At 32.6% G+C, this 23,763-nt stretch overlaps 1 protein-coding gene across 2 annotated transcripts; it reads right to left on the minus strand.

Annotated features, from left to right (window-relative positions):
• Positions 1–948: 948 nt before the first annotated feature.
• Positions 949–14,390, minus strand: LOC111637193 (patched domain-containing protein 3-like). Of its 2 annotated transcripts, XM_023382619.1 has the most exons (5): positions 8,875–8,991; positions 7,268–7,389; positions 3,387–4,385; positions 2,999–3,313; positions 949–2,518 (listed from the first exon to the last, which is right to left on the minus strand). In XM_023382619.1, the coding sequence occupies exons 3-5, from the start codon at positions 4,372–4,374 to the stop codon at positions 1,254–1,256; spliced, it is 2,568 nt and encodes an 855-aa protein (XP_023238387.1). In that variant the 5' UTR covers positions 4,375–4,385; positions 7,268–7,389; positions 8,875–8,991; the 3' UTR covers positions 949–1,253. The 2 variants fall into 2 exon arrangements, with proteins under 2 accessions (XP_023238387.1, XP_023238388.1); XM_023382620.1 differs by lacking the exons at positions 7,268–7,389; positions 8,875–8,991 and adding an exon at positions 14,307–14,390.
• Positions 14,391–23,763: the final 9,373 nt, after the last annotated feature.

The raw sequence follows: 23,763 nt of genomic DNA on the forward strand, positions 1-23,763 counted from the left end.
TGTCATTTTTCGGTTTGAGAATAAATGTAGAAAAATTAATGTTTAAATGTTCTATTTAAGTTAAAATATTTAAAGAAAAGCATTAAGTAGATTCGTATTAAACTTTTGTCTTTTACAAACATTGCAAATTACAAAAGATTAATTAATATTTTTATTGAGAAACCAATATGCTAATAACATGGTTCTAAATCATATAATTACTACTGATATCTTACAAGCAATAGAAAATTGTACACAAGAGACACCTGACTTCAAGCGTGATTGTAAGATTAAGCTTGCTGACAAATAATTCTAAATTATTCACTAAGCTTTTTCGGTAGGTTTATTATGAAGTAAAATGAGTCTTATAGCATAATCTAACAGGTGATAAATGGAAAAAGAACAGACAATCACTGGAACTAAGAAGATGCCCAAACATAAATAATCATTTATTTGTTTTGTTTTTAAACTGTTTATAAAAAACCTTAAACTTCTTTAATGTATAAATGTTTAAGCATATTAACTTGAAATTGATTTTTTAAAAATACAAAATTAGGACTAGATAAACTTTTGAATTACTGTATTATGTTAAGAATTGTACAGGTCCACAATTCTTATTTTTTACTCTTATATTGGTGAACTAAACTGAAAAATAGTAATGTGTTGCATTATTCTATGAATATACTGTACTTTAAGATAATTTCACATGCCAAAATGTTATTAGTAATATTTCAAAAGAACATTGAAATCTTACTTTTTTGGGCATTTCTCAATTTGTGTGACGTATGAGTTTTGAATTTTTTGCAATAAATTCTTCAATTGTATTAACATGTATTGCCAGATTTCATTTAAGGTAAATTAATTCTTTAAATTTTGTTTAAAATTTCTTATAATTTTTTAAAGGGGCGTATAATTTTTTTAATAATATCTGAAAACAGACTTTAACAAGTTGTCAGCAACTGCAGAACATTTCTAATTATATTTTATTGCCCAATACCGTAATACAAATAATTTGAACCATCAGAAAAGAAGCAGCTCTGAAACATTTTCAATGCAATATACTTATCGAAAATACGTCACAACAGCTTCCACAGTTATGAAATACAGATCAATGTGTATATAATACATGACATCACAATAAAGTTGTTTCTTCTTAAGTAACAGAACAATATAAAAACATTACCAATTAAAAAAATAACGATATTAGTTGTATCCGAATATTACAAACGTTAAAACTATAAAATTCGATAATATTTGTAGAAGTCCATTAACAATTATTGTTGATTTACTTTCAATTCAATTAATTTCATCGTTACGCCATTAGTATTTGTTTTATCTCGCAAACACGGGCAGGAAAATAACAACGAAAGAACGATTGGAGTAAAAAACAAAGCGTGAAATGCGGTTTCCATTGTAATTAAACAAATAACTTTCAGAAATGTAAGTAATACGTACGTTTCTTTATATATGAAAAGTATTCCCAAAATAGTAGATAAAGTTCCTTGAACAATGGGAAAGCCAACATGATACAACGAATCCTTCATCTTTTCTCTCGGCGTTTTGCATGTTGACGTCACAAAGGCGTATACCATATGAGCCGGATAATTAACGCAAAATCCGACGCACAGAATCAAAGTCGTCAACGATATTATATCTAAGTTAACTCCCCACACGCTCATGAAACCCAATGTTTCTATCGTGGTAGACACAACACAAACTGCCACAACGAGTGAACACAATATATTAGGTATCACACTGAAAAATACAATCGCGATCAATAAACCAGTGATCCAAAACAGTTGTTTAGCGATGCCATCGATGATTATTCCCTGTTCAATCATATTTACCAACATGTGATGAATAAGAACAGGGAAAGGTGCTTCATCCGCAATTTTCAAAAATTCATTCATAGTCGCAATCTCAGTTTTTCTGTTAGATAATCTTTTTGACATAACAAAGAATCGGCTACAAGTAATTTCCGAGCCATCCGGGCTGAATACCAAATCGTTTGAAAATTGTTCGGCTGCTTTAAATCGTAGAAAAACTTCTCGAAGTCCTTCAACGAAATCGTTTTTGTTCGACACGTTGTATCCTCTTAAGGCATATTTAGCAATGGATGTTTTCTGAAATTTTTTGTAATATCTCAGCCAGGAAACGGTCAAACGTGAATCGGCAACGTGAGGATGAGACTCGAATCTTCTGAGGAGATCTTCCACCGATTCCTGAACCTTTTCGTCCGAATAATCGAGTGTCTTGTTAATGATAATATGAATAGGAAATGAATATTCAGTAAAGTATTTGTAATATACTCGTGAACTTTCGTATATTTGTGAACCGGAGGGATACATATTTTGAAAATCCACTCCTTGCTTCAGAAAATACACTCCGTAACTTCCAAATCCTAAGTTGATTAAATACAGAATCAATACAATTACTTTCGTTGGTGTACGGTAAATGAAGTCTCCGAATTTATCTCTAATTATTTTCATGAAAATGTGCTCGTTTTCTGGGATGATTTGACAATCTTCCCTTTTCTGTGCTGTAAATTAAATTAATTAATTTTTTAAATTTGATTTCTTAAAAATTATTGCTTATTAATTTTGTAAGATCATTTAACTAAATGAGGTTTTAAGACATATTTTGTAATTGTTTTGAATCTATAAGTTTAAATGTTTAAAGACCGAATATGTATAATGATATTTCTAAAAAGTTTTTAAAAAATTCAAAAAAACATTGTGAGTAGGTAGGTTCAATAGGGACGATTTGTCGAACAGTTATCGGCGACAAGTAGGTTAGACTCTGTAACTTTGGATGAAAACGATGATAAGTTTAAAAGTGACCAGAAGTCTTACGATCTTCTTAGTCTTTTACCTGACACCTATAAAAGGTAATTCGTATCTTACCTCGCGATATTAAAATTTTATTTTAAAAATTCCGAGGAAGAGAGACTCGGGTTCTTATGACAAAGCGATTCTTATACGATAGAATAATATATATATTATTAAAATTTTAAAATTACCATACGACTTGAATGTAAATGGATGAAGGCCTTTTTCTTCTCTGTACCCGCTTAACGCCATACATCCAGCAAAGAAGGTTATTTGAAAAACATAAGTGAAAAATATGCAGGTTGCACAGTAAATGCAAAAGATCTTCACAACAACAATTGATGTAGTCATTCCGATGCAATACGAAAACAAATTGGTGACTGATGTTAAGGTGATTGAAACCCCGGCTGCGGCAAATGTGTCTGCCATTCGATTTTCTACAGGTTTTTCGGGATCGGTAATCCTCCAATTCGCAATCATCACGAAACTGTCGTCCACTTCGGTAACTGCAACATAATAAAGCAATCTTATCATACATTTGTTTATTATAATATAATTTTTAATTAAAAAACATCATACCTAGCACTAAGAATGGTATACAAATATTACAGTGAGTGTTTTCTACTCCGCAATATCCCAGTAATCCGAATGAAGTGACGATTGCCATTCCCGCAGACAAAACACTGGCTACTCCCATCCAAGGTTTGCTTCTTATCAAATTCTGACTCATGAATGTCGACATCGAGAAAATACAAATAAACGATACCACGGCTCCTATCATATATTTTAAATTGTGCAATAATAGTTTAGTATCTTCTTTTATAGACCAAACTGGATCTATTAATAGTTTGACATTTTGAAAGTTATAATTTTGTATTCGTCGATATACTTCGGCTGTCCAATTATCAACCAGTGGAATCCTTTCTTCATCAGTTCTGTCAACTAAGTAGAACAATCGGACGGCTTTGACAGTTTTTACGTAATCGTTTTCGTCGGTTGTAACGCCTCCCAAATTGATGACATACGAGCGATAAGAATAGGTCAAGTTGTCTATGTCTACGGGATATTTGAACCTTCTACGATTTAACACGTTTTCCTCATCAGAGATTATTTCAATAAATGAGTTTTCGAAGCATTTGTTACGCATTTTAACGCAAATATCAGCGTATCCAATTGTTCGATTGAACATTTGGATAGTGATATTTTTAACTATGGAATCAGCCATTTTTAATTCTTGAAGAATTTTTCTTTCTAACATATTTTCTCCATTTTTTCTTATAAAGTATAATCTGTTTCCATTTGGAGCATCAGAAAGTCTAATTTTATCAGAAACTGATGCGGATTTCCACGTTTTTTCAATAAATCGTTGTACAGAAAAAAATTTCCCGCTATCGGCTTTGAAACTATTAATTACATTTCTCTTGTAATTAAGTTGAAAGAGTCCAGCTATTGAAGCAATTGATAATAATACAGGAATGATTATAAAAATATATGGATGTTTTCCAATCGCCGTTCCTAAACGTTTAAAAATTGTTGATAATTTTCTTCTTACAATGTCTGGTTTCATTATGCAACGATCTGCAATTAAAAATAGCATTCGTTATGCACTTAACAAAGGATCCAACTTCACTTTCACAGAAACAATTGTCTAATTATTGCCAGACTCAGCATATCGCTATCTCAATGACATATGTAAATAATTAACTGATTACGCGTTAAGCAATGCTACTACAGTATTTTGAAATGCTTCTGTAGTGTGCAATAGTAATGGTCATAGATGTGGAATGTGTATTGTATTATTATTATAAAACATTTTGACATTTTACAATTACATCTTTATACGAATTGGAAGATATATTATTTTCTTTTTACTTTTGCATATGTACTTTGTATGTAACTAAGTTACTAAGTTATTAATCTATAAATATAGTATATGTATATGTACATTCTCGTTACACTAACAAATTTTATCTGTAATTATAGATCTAATTGTTGCGAACTGGTTCAATAGTTTTGAAAATTTCCTACAATAAGGTTTGCAAGAGACTGTAAACTTTTTATGTGTTATTGCTATAAAACGTAAAAAGTCGAAGCAAGAAACTTATAAACAGAATAATCGTGGCGCTGTTTTTCGTTATATTGTAAACAAACTTTCCCGAACTGTAGTGTGTAGTGTTAGAAATAATGTCTTCATTGGCATTGAAAAACAACGAGTGACATCACATGTCGTGACCCCAGGGGTTCGTGAGTTGAAAGTAAACACATCGACTTGTTTGCAAAGGGACTAGCGCAATTAGATTTGCCAACTCTGCTGTTGGCAAATCTAATTGCTCTATTGTTCAATGTTCAATTATTTCAAATTTTCGTTGGCGTTTTTCTTGTAAAACTCCTCAGCTAAGCACATAATAAAACTACACTCTATTATAGAATATATATTTATGCAAACATGACAGCCCTCTTTGAATTAATCAATTATGCCGAGCACAAGTTGAAAATATGTGGCGATCTAAAAGTCATTGCTGTACTCTTAGGAATGCAACTGGGGTACACTAAATACTGTTGCTTTTTATGTATGTGAGACAGTAGGGATAAGAAATTACATTACATTCAAGCGGACTGGCCTGCAAGAAATCTTGACTCTACCGAAAAAAATATCGTTGCCGAGCCTCTCGTGGACCCAAAAGAGGTTCTTCTTCCACCCCTTCATATCAAGCTGGGTTTAATGAAAACTTTTGTAAAAGGTATGAACCAGAAAGGACAGGCATTTAAGTATTTAAAAGACTAATTTCCTAGATTGAGTGATGCAAGTTGATAATACATATTTAAATTTATATAAATTTTTAATAAACAGGTAACCCCCGTATAACACGGGAGTTACGTTCCAAAAAATTGCCGTGTTATGCGAATCCGTATTATACAAAACAAAGAACTAGTGCGAAAAGGGGGGTTAGGTTCCAAAAATTAAAAAACATGTTGTTAAATCCTTATTTAAATCAGATTTATTATTCATTTTTTTCATAGGTAAAATACTTATTTACTATGAAACACGTTGTTTCATAGTAAATATGCACCCGCACCCCGACCCCGCAACACGTTGTTTTGGCTCAAAATGTATCTACAAAATGTATCAACACATTCCCCGTGGGGAAAATTTTTCGAAAAATCCTTTCTCAATGTACATTCTGTTGACGTACCCTATTAAAACGCAATCAAAAACACAAAAAACTGCATCTAAAATAGTATAATAGAAGCCAAGTTCTTCACGGTAAGCTTTAATTCTAACAATCTCCCCCAGTGGGGGGGATTTCAACACGTATATTATATAAAAACACGTGCGTATTCGAATACAGCGTAGTGTCAAAATTTCAAAAAAATCGGTAGGAACAAACGAACATTACATTTTTATTTATATAGACAGACAGAAGATGATCTGCTTTAGTTCATCCTCACAGAAAAGTATAATGCCTGACAGAAAAGCAAATTTAGGTCGTCGTACTTGTACCGCCATCTGTTAGACATCAAAGCCTTAAGCCTAGATGATATCTTTTAATTTATATGAATTTTTAACGGAATAACACACAGCCTACGTGCACCCTGAAGTTCCATTCTAAATTTTGGTGAAAGAATTTTTGAAATCAGATGAGTAGTTTCGGAGATTACCCCCTACATCCAAACTTACAAACATTATCTCTTTATAATATTAGTATAGATTGACAAATCCACATTCAAATATAACGTCTCACATATAACTACTCAGAAGCCAACAGACAAATATTAAACAATTGCAAAATAAAAAAAAAATAGCCACTTGTGTGATAAAACGACACTAACAAGTCGACTAAAAATGGAAATAAAGTAGAGCGTCGTTTATCCGAATCAATTGGGGACTGGGGTTCTTCAGATAACTTACTTTTCGGATAACCGATTATGTACGAAAAAATATCCCATGTTGAAAATTTTTACGTTGCGTGTCGCTTCGCGTTATATTTTCGTCAATGTTAAGCCTAATGTAGACTTTTTAAAATAATAATCGTGACTATTGTATCGTTAAAAATTATTTCTTTATTTTGTACAAACAAAATAAATATATTAAAAAATATAAAAACAATAAAAAATTATACTTCAGAAGTTAATTTAGTATCAAAAACGTAAAATATTTGAGTAGCCCAAGACATAGCCAAAGATTACAGGGCCACAGCACTAACGAAAATTTAAATTTGCCAACTGGAATTATTTCGGATAACCGACTTTCGGATAAACGACGCTCTACTGTAGTTGTATTTTTCCAGCATCCGGCCGACTTTTATCGCTTACTAACTTTAACATTGAACAAAAAATGAAATTCAATTTCAGATAAATCATTGTATTATTATCTGAAAATTGCACATAAAGTAATAAATGATTGATAAAAAAAAAGTTTGTAACGTTAGCAAAAAACTAATAAATAATGCTTGACTTACATTGCGAATCTTTGAAGTTGAAGTTCTATTGTGTTCTACACGCGAAAGTTTTTCTCCGTTATAACGTAACGTTGATCTTCCCAATGATAAGAAAATTGTCTGCTATTTTCCTCCAGGCTAAACTTTAAAATTTATATTAAGTTCTTAACCGAACTTTAATTTTATTGGAAAAAAAATGAAAACACATTATAATCTATAGACGTAGTTTCTGCTAAAGAATAGAAAAATTTCTTAAACAAATACAACTTTAATTTTTATATAATTCAGCCATTAGAAGACGTAGCTTATACTCTCTACGATCTGCACACGATTACAGAAGTCAGAGATTAAACCATGCGAACCGAGTAGCGACAAAATCGCTACTTTTTAAATTTACTCGCTCGTTTTAATCGCAGCGAGTAAATTCGTCGTCAAGAGGCTTATTTTAATTAACTAGTCGAATTTAATTCGGACTCAACTAAATGGTTAAATATTTAAGTTAAAACATTTAAAATGTATCGAGTGCATAGTTAAATATTCCCTACAATTGGAGAAGTTATGTTTTTTTATAATAAATATCTACTGAAGGACAAACTAATCTTTCATGACATTTGCATATAAACCACTCGGCAGTGAGCGACCACCATAATCGTCAAATTCTTTACAGGGGTATCGCCAAAAACTAGCCTAAAACTACCGCGAAAAACAATTCACATGAAAATTGAATTATATAACAATAAAAAAAAGACTTCTCTTTACTAGACATAACTGTTTACAGAATATTTTTTGAAACAGTAATGAGAAATAACGCGTGGAAAAATACTCTAAAAATTTCGCACGTTTATTCTCTATTACTAAGCGGTAGCATCATACCTGACTATTCCACAGTTGAAAGGTAAATTATAAAATTTAGATAGAACTTTTTCCCATTTGTTTATAAAATTGGCGTGATACAAACCTGTTTTGAATTTGGCAATGTTTCCAATTATTTTTATTTTATAATTTAATATATTGTATTATACTGTTAAAAAACTCTGTTAAAAAACTTGTTTACGTCTTCCTTTTCCTTCTGTCTGTAAAAATCAATCTTGTGATATAACAACTAAATAATATACACCATTAATATACTAGTACAAACATAATGCTAGAAGCATTATGTCTGTACTACAGACTACCTGTATAGTCATTTATATTGTACTGTAAACTACGTGTATAGTCATTTATTTTATATTTATAGTCATCATCAATATATGTATGATGACTATAAATCACATCTATGGGTTTCAAAAATGTCAGAAACTACCTGTACAGTCATTTATATTACAGCTGATAATTATCAGCTGTAATATAAATGAATATACAGGTAGTTTTGTCCCACACAAGATAAATTAAGCAATCGACCTCTAAAAGGTATTTATTTTTTGCATTAGACAGGTCTTTTCCTTATAGTATTTTCTCAAGTTATTCCAAAATATTTCCATTTTTTACGTTGTAAATATAGCCTATATAGATTGAAATATGGTTAAGATCGATTTGTTATGAACTTATAACTCATAGCACATAAGTCTTAACTATATTTATATTTACATATTTCTCCAATATTTAAAAAAATATCGGCCAATTCGTACTTTTTCTAAGCGTGCAAAAATCATGTTTCTTTCGCCTACCCAGTGGCAAGGCTGTCTTAACACCAGTACAGGTCCCTGGTCAAAGCTGGGCCTACACAACCGGAGGGCGATGAAAGAATTAGTGTTAAATTCCAGTCTGTGCATAAATTAGCGTTGGGTCTCGAGCAGTGGCGGCCTTAGGGGATGGCGAGCAGGGCAATCGCCCGGGGCCTCGCTCAACAACCAAGTAAAAAATAGTTGATATTTAAAACTTTTTATTTTATCCTTGGCGATTAGTTATAACAATAAAATAAATGTAATTCATAGTACAGTATATATTAATATTAATAAGTGCCTAAATAAAATTTCTTATTTAGATTTATCCACACTCACATTAGTATAAAAAGTTATTAGTATAGATTGACAAATCCACATTCAAATATAACGTCTCACATATAACTACTCAGAAGCCAACAGACAAATATTAAACAATTGCAAAATAAAAAAAAAATAGCCACTTGTGTGATAAAACGACACTAACAAGTCGACTAAAAATGGAAATAAAGTAGAGCGTCGTTTATCCGAATCAATTGGGGACTGGGGTTCTTCAGATAACTTACTTTTCGGATAACCGATTATGTACGAAAAAATATCCCATGTTGAAAATTTTTACGTTGCGTGTCGCTTCGCGTTATATTTTCGTNCTTATTTAGATTTATCCACTCTCACATTAGTATAAAAAGTAAGATTAACGATATCAAAATTAATTAATTTAATAGTTAATAATGTTTTATGTAATTTGACTGTAAAGCACATTTGAAAAATTCATTACTATTTGAATATTACCCCTCGAGCATTAGAAAACACACTTGAACGCGCGGTTTTGTTACTTTCGTGATTCATCGTGATTACGATTTACGCTCGGGGAATCCCCGTGTTTCATTTCGTTCGTCAACTCTTGTCACCTGACGCTTATTTTGATAGCCGTTGTATGCGTTACATAATCGTTTGTATATATCTTTCAGTGGGTAAATAAACATTAAATGGTATTAAGTTTCAGTGAATCTTACATTATTAACAGTACTTATAGTAAGGAGTGAACAGTTAAAAAAAACTGTGTAAAATTGCTTGCAAATTATTTCTGAATTCGTTTCATGTGCAAAACAAGATTTATGAAATGAGTTCGCGTGATCGTGATGCCGGTAGAAAATTTGAGTCTGGTAGTTCAAAAAGGAAACGAGCTATCAAAATAAAGCGGGTAGAAGAAAAACTACGTAAGTCTTTATATAAATATATAAAAAGTGATTGTCAAGAAACCTCTAAAAACCCGTCATTGACTGAAAGTGACACATTATTGCACTGTAACCTTAACCCAGCTGAAATTATTCCTTCAACATCGTCATGGATGCCACCTAGTAACAATAGCGAGGATAATGAGTCAACAACATCATTGTCTCTTACACTACCGCCGCCTTCGTCAACACTATCCAGCCAAGAATACGTATCTAAGTCTATGTCTACATCCACGACTGGCGGAATTGAAAATCTGAATCCTCAGAACGACCCAGGTTTGTGGCCATTAACAATTACTGATTCAAGTGAGACTAGCGGCAACTTTATAGATTTAGTAAAGTTAATAGCCCGATTCGATCCAATGTTGCGACTTCACCAAAAGCAAGTAACAGACAAGACGATTAATGACCACTATCTCGAAAAAATATTCAAAATGAGCTTATACAATTAATGGCAAGTCACGTGAAGGCTCAAATTGTTGACAAAATAATAAAGAATAAAAATTACTCGATTATTGTTGATTGTACTCGTGATGTTTTTTAATACAAATACAGCTGACATTGAAGAACATTTTATTGGCTTCTTAGCCGTCGAAAAAACCACAGCTGAGAGTTTGACTAATTACATAATCACAGAGGTAGAACAGTTGGGTATATCATTGCAAAACTGCAGAGGCCAAGGATATGATAATGGAGCCAATATGCGTGGAGAAAAAAATCGTGTCCAGAAACGTATACTTGAAATTAATCCACTTGCTTATTTTTTACCTTGTGGGAGTCCCAGCTGGAATCTCATCCTAGGAGATGCAGCATCCTCTTGTGTTCAAGCAAAATCTTTTTTGGTTTGCTACAAAGGCTGTACACTCTGTTTGCCGGCTCGAGTCAGATAGGCTTTAAGCTATTTTAAAAGCACATGTAAAATCCTTATCGCTAAAACCACTTTTCGAAACTACATGGGAATGCAGGGTAGAATCGGTGAAGGCCGTTAAATACCAACTAAGCAATATATGTGATGCTTTAAAGGATTTAACAGAAATTATATCAGATTGTCAGTTGGTTAGTGAATGCCATTCTGTAGAAAAGGAAATAACTACCTACGAATTTGTAGTTGCTCTCGTCGTATGGTATGACATTCTTACAGAGATATATGTTATAAGTAAAATCTGGCAGAACGAAAAAATGCACCTAAATGCGGCTATACAACACCTAGAGGCATTTACACATTGGCTTGATAATTATCGGGAAAATGGTTTCCAATCATCCTTGGTAACAGCGAGAGAAATAGCCGAGAAAAATGATATTGATAGAAAGTTCAAAGTCGTGAGAAGGAACGTAAAAGAACGAATTTTGATTATGACCGGAAAGATGAAGTTCTTGAATTGTCTGTGGAAGAGATTTTCAAAATAAACTATTTTTATGTCATTGTCGACAATGTGCGCGCAAGCTGCCAACCTAGATTTGAGGCACTTAAACATCATGAGAGCATATTTGGTTTCATATATAACATAAAAAGATTAAAGGAAATTAGTGATTGTGAACTTTTGAAGCAATGCAGCGACTTGCAAATATCTCTAACAGTAGGAGAAACATCTGATATTGATGGACATGAATTGTATGAAGAACTGAATATGTTTATCCGTGTATATGAAGGAAACGACGACATTATCTCGGTGCTGAAATATATAATAGAAAAAAATTTAACTGAAGTGTACCTTACAATGGAAGTAGTCCTGAGAATTATTGCCACCACACCTGTGACAGTTGCGTCTGCAGAAAGGAGTTTTTCCAGGTTAAAAATTATTAAAACATATTTGAGGAATTCGATGACACAAGATCGGCTTTCATCCCTTGCTATTCTTTCAATTGAAAATGACGTAGCTCATTCGTTAGATTATTCTGCTTTAATTATAGATTTTAGTCTTAAGCCGCAAACATCATTTTTAAATCCCTGTGTATATATTTTAAGGCATTTATGTACTGTACCTTAGTTTATCATCATTGATAATTTGTCGTCTTTATGTTTGTTAACTTTTATAAATCTTTTAATATAATATTTTAAAACTCTAAATTTATTTATTTATAACTTTTGCATTTCTCGTCAATCATCAGAAATACCTATTTCAATTCACATACTTTGCACAAAGGACAAGGGCCACGTTCAAATATAACGTCTCACGTATAACTACTCAGAAGCCAACAAACAAATATTAAACAATTGCCAAATAAAAAAATAGCCACTTATGTGATAAAACGACACTAACAAGTCGACTGAAAGTGGAAATAGTTGTGTTTTTCCAGCATCAGGCCGATTTTTAACGCTTACTAACTATATTACTTACTAACGCTTATTTTTAACGCTTTACTAATTATAATGTAAGAAGTGTTTTCATTTTCTTACTAATAAAATTCAAGTTCGGTTAAAAACTTAATATAAATTTTAAAGTTTAGCCTGGAGGAAAATAGCAAACAAGTTTCCTATCATCGGGAAGATCAACGTTACGTTGATCTTCCCGATAAGAAACTTGTTTGTTATATTAAAAACTTAATATAAATTTTAAAGTTTAGCCTGGAGGAAAATAGCAAACAAGTTTCCTATCATCGGGAAGATCAACGTAACGTTGATCTTCCCGATGATAGGAAACTTGTTTGCTATTTTCCTCCAGGCTAAACTTTAACATTTATATTAAGTTTTTAACCGAACTTGAATTTTATTAGTAAGAAAATGAAAACACTTCTTACATTATAATCTATAGACGGTAATATATAAATTTTTCTATTGTTTAGCAGAAACAATAGAAAAATTTCTTAAACAAATACAACTTTAATTTTTATATAATTCAGCCATTAGAAGATGTAGCTTCTACTTTCTACGATCTGGACAATCGCTGCACACAATTATAGAAGTCAGAGATTAAACCTTACGACAGCGAGTAGCGACAAACGCACATTTGTCACTACTCGCTGAATTTACTCGCTCGTTTTAATCGCAGCGAGTAAATTCGTCGACAAGAGGCTTCTTAGGGTGCGACTATGCAGACGCAAGCGAGCGAATTTTCCGAGTGAGCGAGAATACGTGGAGAGAAAAGACGAGACTCGATAAATATCAAAACCTGTCAGATATGTGCGAGAACCAGAAATTTGCTCTCGCCAGCGTTATTTCTCGCTTATCGTTTGTGCATGGTTTTCCTTTGCGAAAACTAAATCGCTCGCAATTTCTCGCTCGCTCTAAATTCGCGTCTGCATAGTCGCACCCTTAACTCGTCGAATGTAATTCGGCTTTAACTAAATGGTTAAATATTTAAGTTAAAACATTTAAAATGTATCGAGTGAATAGTTAAATATTCCCTTGAATTCGAGAAGTTATGTTTCTTTATAATAAACATCTACTAAAGGACAAACTAATCTTTCATGATATTTGCATATAAACCACTCGGCAGTGAGTGACCACTATAATCGTCAAATTCTTTAGAGGGGTATCGCCAAAAACTAGCCTAAAACTACCGCGAAAAAAAATTCACATGAAAATTGAATTATATATATATATAATATATAAATGGACGTGTGTGTCCCTATATTTCACTTTTTCGCCAAAACTACACATCGCACGTGAATGGTATTTGTATGTGTAGTAGCCCCAAGTCTCCATTCGTGCACTATGGTGGTTGCGTCTCGATAGCTATGAAGGTGCGGGAGATATGGGGCTGAAAGTGGTTTTCTGTTTCGAATGTTATGTTCGAATATTGTTCGAATTAAATTCGAACAATATTCAAATTTGAATTCGAACATAAAATTCGAATATTGGTTCGATTATAGAACCATCGTAAACGTTCCAGAAACGTTGAAAATAGTTCGTTTGACTGGACGTGAACAGGAGACGTTCAGAAATAGAATCGGTACCAGGAAGTGTTAATATAAAGCGGCATGCAAGATTTACAGGCAGTTTTTTGCGCTTTTGCGGGAAATCGAACATATTTTAATGCTCATGTAAAAATTCTCTGGAAACGTCTGGAAACGGAAGATTTAATTCTTGCATTTTGTGAAAACGGGTAAGATTGGCTATAATGTGATTATCTTAATCTTCACTATCGTTACTTTTAGCCCACAAATAAAAACCCAGCGAAGCGGGTCCTTGCAGCTAGTAATAAATAATGTTTGACTTACATTGCGAATCTTTGAAGTAGAAGTTCTATCGTGTTCTAAACGCGAAAGTTGTTTAGCGTTATGACGGAACGCCCAATTTTCAAACGATAAGACAATTGTCTGCTATTTTCCTCCAAGCAAGAACTAAAATTTATGTAAAGTTTTATGTACTTGAACCTGAATTTTATTGGCAAGAAAATGAAAACAATTTTTTTTTAAATTCTTTCGGTCTTTACTTTTACTATTATTATTAACTGTTTTCACCCTGTGGGCACTAAGAAAGCCTCTTATAGTAGGCCCATTATGGGTTCGGTCAGGCCCACAATGGGCGCGACCGGGTGGTGAAGGACGGGGTCCGACATATCCCAACGGACCATCCCCCGAAAAATTCCTGGGGATTCCTCGACCCGTCCGGATTCGATTACGGGTCCCTCAGAGCGGTAGGCTGCAACCTTGACCGTTCCATCCAATATCACATAATTAATTAATTAATTGAAACTTTAACGCTATTATATGAGGTTTTATAATTTATAGAAGAGGAATTACTACGCTTCTTTACATTTCACACACGAATGTAGATATTTTATACTTTTAAAAATACGAATTTTATTGTTTAACATTTATTTGAATTCGTATAATAATCAAGTTTTTTTATTTCTGTGTCCTTCTAGAATTATTGTGACGTTTTCCAAACCAGAAAAGTNAAATTCGAACATAAAATTCGAATATTGGTTCGATTATAGAACCATCGTAAACGTTCCAGAAACGTTGAAAATAGTTCGTTTGACTGGACGTGAACAGGAGACGTTCAGAAATAGAATCGGTACCAGGAAGTGTTAATATAAAGCGGCATGCAAGATTTACAGGCAGTTTTTTGCGCTTTTGCGGGAAATCGAACATATTTTAATGCTCATGTAAAAATTCTCTGGAAACGTCTGGAAACGGAAGATTTAATTCTTGCATTTTGTGAAAACGGGTAAGATTGGCTATAATGTGATTATCTTAATCTTCACTATCGTTACTTTTAGCCCACAAATAAAAACCCAGCGAAGCGGGTCCTTGCAGCTAGTAATAAATAATGTTTGACTTACATTGCGAATCTTTGAAGTAGAAGTTCTATCGTGTTCTAAACGCGAAAGTTGTTTAGCGTTATGACGGAACGCCCAATTTTCAAACGATAAGACAATTGTCTGCTATTTTCCTCCAAGCAAGAACTAAAATTTATGTAAAGTTTTATGTACCCGAACCTGAATTTTATTGGCAAGAAAATGAAAACAATTTTTTTTTAAATTCTTTCGGTCTTTACTTTTACTATTATTATTAACTGTTTTCACCCTGTGGGCACTAAGAAAGCCTCTTATAGTAGGCCCATTATGGGTTCGGTCAGGCCCACAATGGGCGCGACCGGGTGGTGAAGGACGGGGTCCGACATATCCCAACGGACCATCCCCCGAAAAATTCCTGGGGATTCCTCGACCCGTCCGGATTCGATTACGGGTCCCTCAGAGCGGTAGGCTGCAACCTTGACCGTTCCATCCAATATCACATAATTAATTAATTAATTGAAACTTTAACGCTATTATATGAGGTTTTATAATTTATAGAAGAGGAATTACTACGCTTCTTTACATTTCACACACGAATGTAGATATTTTATACTTTTAAAAATACGAATTTTATTGTTTAACATTTATTTGAATTCGTATAATAATCAAGTTTTTTTATTTCTGTGTCCTTCTAGAATTATTGTGACGTTTTCCAAACCAGAAAAGTTAATTATCATGACTCGTTTCGAAGTAAACACTGCCAAGAAATGAGACGATATTTTTTTTTTTTACCTACCTAATAATTTGTAGTTTAGAATCTTTAAACATAGTTTTTTTTTGGCTAAAGAACAGAAAAATTCCTTAAACAAATAATTATTATTTAGTAGAATTTTCAGAAAATGTTATCATTCTTTTATATTTCTGGCGCATTTCAAGTGTATTTGNCGAGGTTTACTCAATAAGTGTAAAACAAAATCTTGTACGTGATTGTAAATAAATTTTCATGGTGAGATATAAAACTTCGGTTATTTTATAAAATCAACGAACACTCAAGTTAAGTGGTGCATCAACCACCACGATATTTTTTTTTTTACCTACCTAATAATTTGTAGTTTAGAATCTTTAAACATAGTTTTCTTTTGGCTAAAGAACAGAAAAATTCCTTAAACAAATAATTATTATTTAGTAGAATTTTCAGAAAATGTTATCATTCTTTTATATTTCTGGCGCATTTCAAGTGTATTTGTGGAAATACAACAATTTCATCATTTGCTAGTTTATCCATTACAAAACGAAGCTTTTATTTTTCCCTTTCTGTCCTGTCGCTGCACACAATTACACAGAGAATTCCTTGCCACAGATTAAACTTACGACAACTAGTAGTAAGTAAGTTAAATATTCGACTGAATACAAAAAGTTATTTTTCTTTATAAACAACTATCGACAGATGGATAGTAAATTTTATTTTATTTCAATACTAGCTGCAAGGACCCGCTTCGCTGGGTTTTTAAAAAGTAACGATAGTGAAGATTAAGATAATTACATTATAGCCAATCTTACCCGTTTTCACAAAATGCAAGAATTAGGTCTCCCGTTTCCAGACGTTTCCAGAGAATTTTTACATGAGCATAAAAATATGTTCGATTTCCCGCAAAAGCGCAAAAAACCGCTTGTAAATCTTGCACGCCGCTTTATATTAACACTTTCTGGTACCGATTCTATTTCTGAACGTCTCCTGTTCACGTCCAGTCAAACGAACTATTTTCAACGTTTCTGGAACGTTTACGATCGTTCTATAATCTAACACATTCGAATTTTATATTCGAATTTAATTCGATTATTGTTCGAATTTGTTCGAACAAATTCGAACAAATTCGAACAAAACATTCGAAATAGAAAGCCACTTTCAACCACTTTCAGTCTCATATCTCCCGCACCCTTATAGCTATCGAGACCAACCACCCCTATTCACGAATGGAGACTTGGGGCTACTACCACATACAAACACCATTCACGTGCGATGTGTAGTTTTAGCGGAAAAGTGAAATATAGGGACATACATGTCCATTTTTATATATAGATATAGATATAGATATAAAATTGCTTGTCCTGACTGACTCATTCATTCACTCACGGATTCATCATCGCCCAGAGCAAACCGCTGAACCTAAAGTGGTGAAATTTGGTACACAGTTAGGGTACGTCATGAAAACGCACAGTAAGAAGGGATTTTTTGAAATTCCCCCGCGGGGGGAAAGGGAGAGGATTATGGCTTAATCGTAAAAACGGCTTCTACTGTACTATTTTAGATGCGATTTTTTGTTACGATTAGTCTTCATGAAGTACTTAGGTGTATTAAATTATAACATTTCAGACATTGTTATAAATATTTTTATATATTTCGATTTTTTAACCAAATGTTCGAATATTTTTAGATTCGAATTTGTTATTGCGTGTCGGTTCGATTATAGAACGATTGTAAACGTTCCAGAAAATTGATCAAATTGAAAATTGTTTGTTTGATTCTCGGCAATTCTTATCATTCTCGGCGGTAGGTGTTGTATAACAATTACTATGGTTGTTGAAATACTGAATATAAATGGGGTTCGCTTGCAAAACCTCCGCGGGCGAAGTCGCGAGTAACAGCTAGTATATAGATATAGATATAGATAAATTGTGGAATTTAGACAAAACTTTCTCATTTGTTTATCACGAACTTGGCAATGTCTCAACTTTTTTTTTTTATTTGATAATATTTTCTCAAAATAATTAGCATTTTATTAAAACTCTGAAGTTTTTCCTGATTACATGTTCGTATAAATGTCTCACAGTTTTTAAGTAATTTATTATTTATAACGTTACGTTTAAAGAATATTTATTCTATAATATAATTTACATTAAGATGAATCTATTAAAAAGCTTGTCTGTATTAATCTTTGCCTTATATCATAAAAAAATCCGTCGTGTGATATCGTAATATTAATCCTTTCATTCCAAAGGTACCGAAGATTTATTAATTTTGTTAATAGAGAGGTCGCGGCCGAAATTTTCATCTGTAAAACGTGAACGTCGGACGTCGAGCGCCGCTTACAAGATAGCGGCGCTCGACGTTCGACGTTCACGTTTTACAGATGAAAACTTCGGCCGCAACCTCGCTAATGTATACGTTTTAATACGTAAGATGATTGGTGCATGGTGAATCCGAAGGAACCATTCTATTAGACCTTAAATATCATTTTGAAGGGAAGTTGCGCTGTCGCCATTTAAATGTTGTAGCTGATAACGTGTAATTTTTACGCAACCAAATACTGATTTATCACGACTGTGGCGGCCGAATAATTGTAACCTAGCGCTGCATCTGAAAATCCAGATGGAGATATTAAAAAATGTGCAGTCCGTCCGCCATATTCTTTTTTCTCTCTCTCGGCTACGCTCCTGACGACAAGTGAATATTCTGTACCGACGCATGCTTGTAACCGATCGAGGTTTACTCAATAAGTGTAAAACAAAATCTTGTACGTGATTGTAAATAAATTTTCATGGTGAGATATAAAACTTCGGTTATTTTATAAAATCAACGAACACTCAAGTTAAGTGGTGCATCAACCACCACAACGAATATACAGTAGAGCGTCGATTTTCCGAATCAATTGGGGACTGCGGTTCGTATAACTGATATTTCGAATAACCGATTTATGTAAGAAAAAATAGTTTAACGTATCCGATGTCGAAATTTTTCTCCGTTGCGTGTCGCTTCGCGTTGAATTTTCGTCGATGTTAAGCCTAACGAAGACTATTGTATCGTTAAAAATTATTATTTTTTTATTTTGTACAAACAAAATAAAATTATAAANGATAAAAAAAAAAAAAATGTGAAAGTTGTGTAATGTGTGCTGCTCTGCATGGCACTGGAGGTAATTAATTGAATTATTATACACATACAAAAACATTGAATGATGTGAGAAGTTAATGGGCTGTGTAAAAGAATTATGTACTTGTTAAACGATGACTTGATTATTTACAGTCGACCTCCCCTATAACACTGATGATTTTTCTGTTTTATATGAATTCCATGTTGTACGAGTCACTTAGATTTTACAAATACGTGTGCTGGGCTGTGAACGGTTCACGTATTTGTAAAATCTAAGTTACTCGTACAACATGGAATTCATATAAAATAGAAAAAGTCAACAGTGTTACAGGGGGGTCGACTGTATTATGTAAATTAAATATTGGCTCTTTATTGCTTGAAACCGAATTTAACGGCCGGTTATGTGGCTCGATTCGGACGGATCGTGTCGTCGTATGGCTTATTAGAGCCGCTTAATCGGTCGGTGCGCCCCTAGTCTTGGAACGAGCCACGTGTTGCCAAATGATTTAGAGAAATAGATCAAAATTTAAAGCAGAGTGTGGTTAAATAATTAAGATTTCTTTTTTTTTTTTACTGGAAGAAACTAAGATTGCTTATATTGTTTAAAGTATATCGACGGTACGACGTATTTAGTAGACGTTTGGTGCGGGTGTTTGTGCTATGTAGTGTATCGTACCAAATTTTGACTGTTTACTATGTTATAAGGTTTTGTCTAATGAATGGGTAGAAGGAATTTTAAAAAAGTAATAGGAACTATTATTGGGTGTGTCTTGCCGAATCAGAATGGATTAAAGAAAAATTTTAGAACAGTATATCTTGTGGCAAACTACATTGGTCTATAGCCTGGGGAATTGGGTTGAAATCTATTTACGTTCTTATAAATTTGTTATTTGTGTGGATAGTATGGTTTTTTGTTACGAAAGGTGAGAATAAACGAATATATTTTAATAAAGATATCCTAATTATAAACATTGTTTTTCAGTTATCAGGATCTGAACATTATGCTTATGGTGTCAATTCTATTTTGGGTAGGGAATAAGAGAAAAATGTAATGACTGCATCAAACAATAAAAACAACAATTTTTGGATATAATGTAACAAAAATATCAAGTTATTTACTTAAAGTTTAATTTCACAATATAATTATTAGATTGAATTTGAATTTTAGTTTAAGAGAAAACATATTTTTCAGTGCACAGAATAATAATTTTATTCGTTATAATTCTGATAATGAAGAAAAAACTGGACGTGATGTAATTGTTTATATTTGTAGAACAGTTAAAATATGTGACAGATTTCTTTACTTAAATTATTTTGTAAAATATAATAACGAGAAATGTCAAAATATATGTCTATAATTTATATGTAAGTTTATAGATTACATATACGAGGGGGACCCAAAAAAAACTGAACTGAGAGTGCGCTGCCATTTGTAGATGTAATAGAGAGTTCTCCTGTTACATGGGGTTAGTAGAGACCTTCACGAAACAGTGGTGCAAACGGCATCAGTTTGTAGGTTTACGTTTGAGCGTAGTGTTGTGTTTCTCTTACTGTTATTTTGTTCCACCTGCAAAGTTCTGGGCGTTCTTGAACATCTCGAAATGATGAAAACGTTGAAAAAAATCTGCCAAAAAATGTGTTAAGATGTCTGCGAGAGGATGTGCGAAGGAAACGCTGGGAACTTTGGCGAGCAGGTGACTGGTTATTTCATCATGACAACGTCCCCGCACACATGGCCTTACAAGTGACTTACTATTTGGCCTCTCGAGGATGGCCTGTCGTTCCCCACCCGCTGTATTTACCAGACCTAGCCCCGCACGACTTTTTTCTGTTTCCGACAATGAAGAAAAATCTAAAAGGGAAGCGTTTTGATGATGTGGAGGCAATAAAAACAGCTTCGCTAAGGGCACTCACTGCATGATATAAAGGTTGAAAAGTTTCAGAGAGGTTTCAAACAGTGGGGAAAAAGACTTCACAAGTGCATCACATCTAGTACTTTGAAGGTGACTGAAGAAATTTTGTAAAAAAGTTAATAAATAAAGTTTTTATACAAAAAATCTGGTTTTTTTTGGGGTCTCCTTTACGTGAATGATGTGTTGACATAGTTTGCTTATTGTTTGGTGTAAATTTATAACACTTAATAAAAACTTTGTAATCTCTTATCTGTTTGTGGATTGATAATGTTTCAAGTATTTCTATTTTCTTATCCTTTCTGTTAGTCTGGAACAGTAGTTCCCATACTGGATGCTATCTCCTCTGTAGATGGTTAGTAAATTTGGAGGGCAAAAGATGCAGGGGGTACTGGAGACAGGATACTGAACAGTGACCTTAAGGAAAGGTTGATAATTTTTCCCTTTTCTGTGTTAAAACGGTTGCGTTTAATGGTTTTCCAATATCGAGAACAAAGTTTTTTTGTGACTGTATGAAAAATCATATATTTATATTTAAAATTTATAATTAAATAACTGAGTAAAGCTAGACAATATTTATACAATAATTTCATAACATAAATACATCCTGTAAACACAGTAGTGGTGATCAGTCTATATTATTTACTCAGCTAGGCTCTAAGGAAATTTTTATTGCATGTTTACAATAAGCTGTTATGTGAAAGATGGGCACACTGAAAATTCGGTACAAACTCAATACGGTGGATATGTGTTAGTAGTCTCAGCCATCCAGCATAGTTTATACAGTTCTGAAGGTGCCGGCCTAATTTCGACTTTTCGGGTTTGATCCTAAAAATTCTACATTTTCTGTAGTATGGAACGGGACATTGTTCTCCATCATTCACCCGTGCTTACTAACTGCTCCACTGTTTAAGTCAATTGGTTAATTGTGAATGACTGTGTAACCAAAATGTAAATTTTCTCACATTCCTTAATCAAATAACAGGTGCTTGATAATATGTAGTAAGATAACAGTTTATTTATGAATACTTTCAGCATATATTTTATCTGACTGTCTTTTAGATAAAGAAAAATTCAAAGAAATTCAAGAAAAATAACTTAAATATATTGTAATAAGATTTTAATACTTGATACAGATTCATTATTTACCTAACATAAATTTGTTTTTGTGAAATTTATCCTTTACATATTAAAATTTCATAATTTTTGATGAAATTTCTTAAATAATATTTGAATAGTTGGAATTTTTAATAAGTAATTTAACCATTATTTTTATAAAGCCTACATTACTATAGTTGCATCACTGAACAAACAAATTATATATTTAGCATCGTTAATATTTGATATAAAATATTTAACTTTCTCTTGATATAGTTTATAACCAGTAAAGCTTTAATGATAAGTAATTAAAATAATTTATAGATGTGTCATGCTTAATTATAACTTGGTGAAGATGACAAACATTTCTATTAAGTTGTATTAATCTTAATTGTTTCTTATTATTGTATACACAATATTTTACTTAATTGACATTTAGAGATGGATATTTATTGTTGTTATGTACGTTATTTAAGATTTGAAGCATGCTTTAAGTAGAAAATTGTTTTGTTATGCGTAAAAATAAAGTTTAGAATACAAAAATACTTCCGGAGCAAATTTTGACGCTTTAATGAATAAAAGAAAATAGAAAGATGCTTCGTAACTCCAGAAGTCTGTAGTCTATAGTACAGTTTATAGTAAAAATCCAGTCAGCATTTCACTTGACAAAGTATAATATTGGTATCAAACTTCAGAGTTGAATGTCATTCAACTTTAGAGTTGTGTTACTAGTCTAGAATTTGTTTTGTAAACAGGGCAACTTGAAAGCGTTACAGCTAAATGACAGTTTATTTGATAATTTATCACATATATATTATATCTGAATATCTGGGATATAGAATATTAAATTACAAAGATGTTTTACAAGAAAGCTAACAGTTAGATAGGTTTCTTTGGAATACAGACTACTACGAAGTAGATGTTAACTGCCTGTTTATTTCCTTTCGGTAAACATTTGACTAGTCCATTAGGAGTCGAGAATATCTCGACTTTTTCCGAACTTCGGTTTATCTTGCCATTTGACCTTTCACAACTAGTTTTTGAAACTTTTCTAACTAATTGTATCCTAACTTAGTTTGTGTCATGTAGTGCAATGTGGAAACTATTTCCTTTTAATTAATGCATTTTTTTGTGTGTGTACTGGTTTGTATGACAGCGTAAACTGAGCTTTAGTGTCAAAAGTTCTCTTTTCTGTACTTCTTATAGTTTAAAATCTGATAGAGCTGGAACGAGAAAATTAATGGGAACTTCTACAGTTGTCTCTATCCCAATTTCACATTGCAGTTGAAATTAGTGTTTTAAGACACTATAAATTAATTTCTTAGAAATGATCATAGAAATTAATAGATCATATTACATCAGATAATAGAGAACGAGTCTTCTTATCTCTAGAATTTTATTAAATTTATATATAAACAAAATAAAAGAACACAAGCTTCTTTATTTAATGTCATCAGCTGTCAAAAATACTTGTCAAACTCTAAGACAACAAAGTTTATTTACGAACAGTTCAACTCTCCATTCATTCATATCCTAACTTTGTAACTTGTGTA

Source organism: Centruroides sculpturatus, unplaced genomic scaffold, assembly GCF_000671375.1.
Source record: "Centruroides sculpturatus isolate CEXI.00-Female unplaced genomic scaffold, Cexi_2.0 scaffold1017, whole genome shotgun sequence".
Classification (NCBI taxonomy): Eukaryota; Metazoa; Arthropoda; class Arachnida; order Scorpiones; family Buthidae; genus Centruroides; species Centruroides sculpturatus.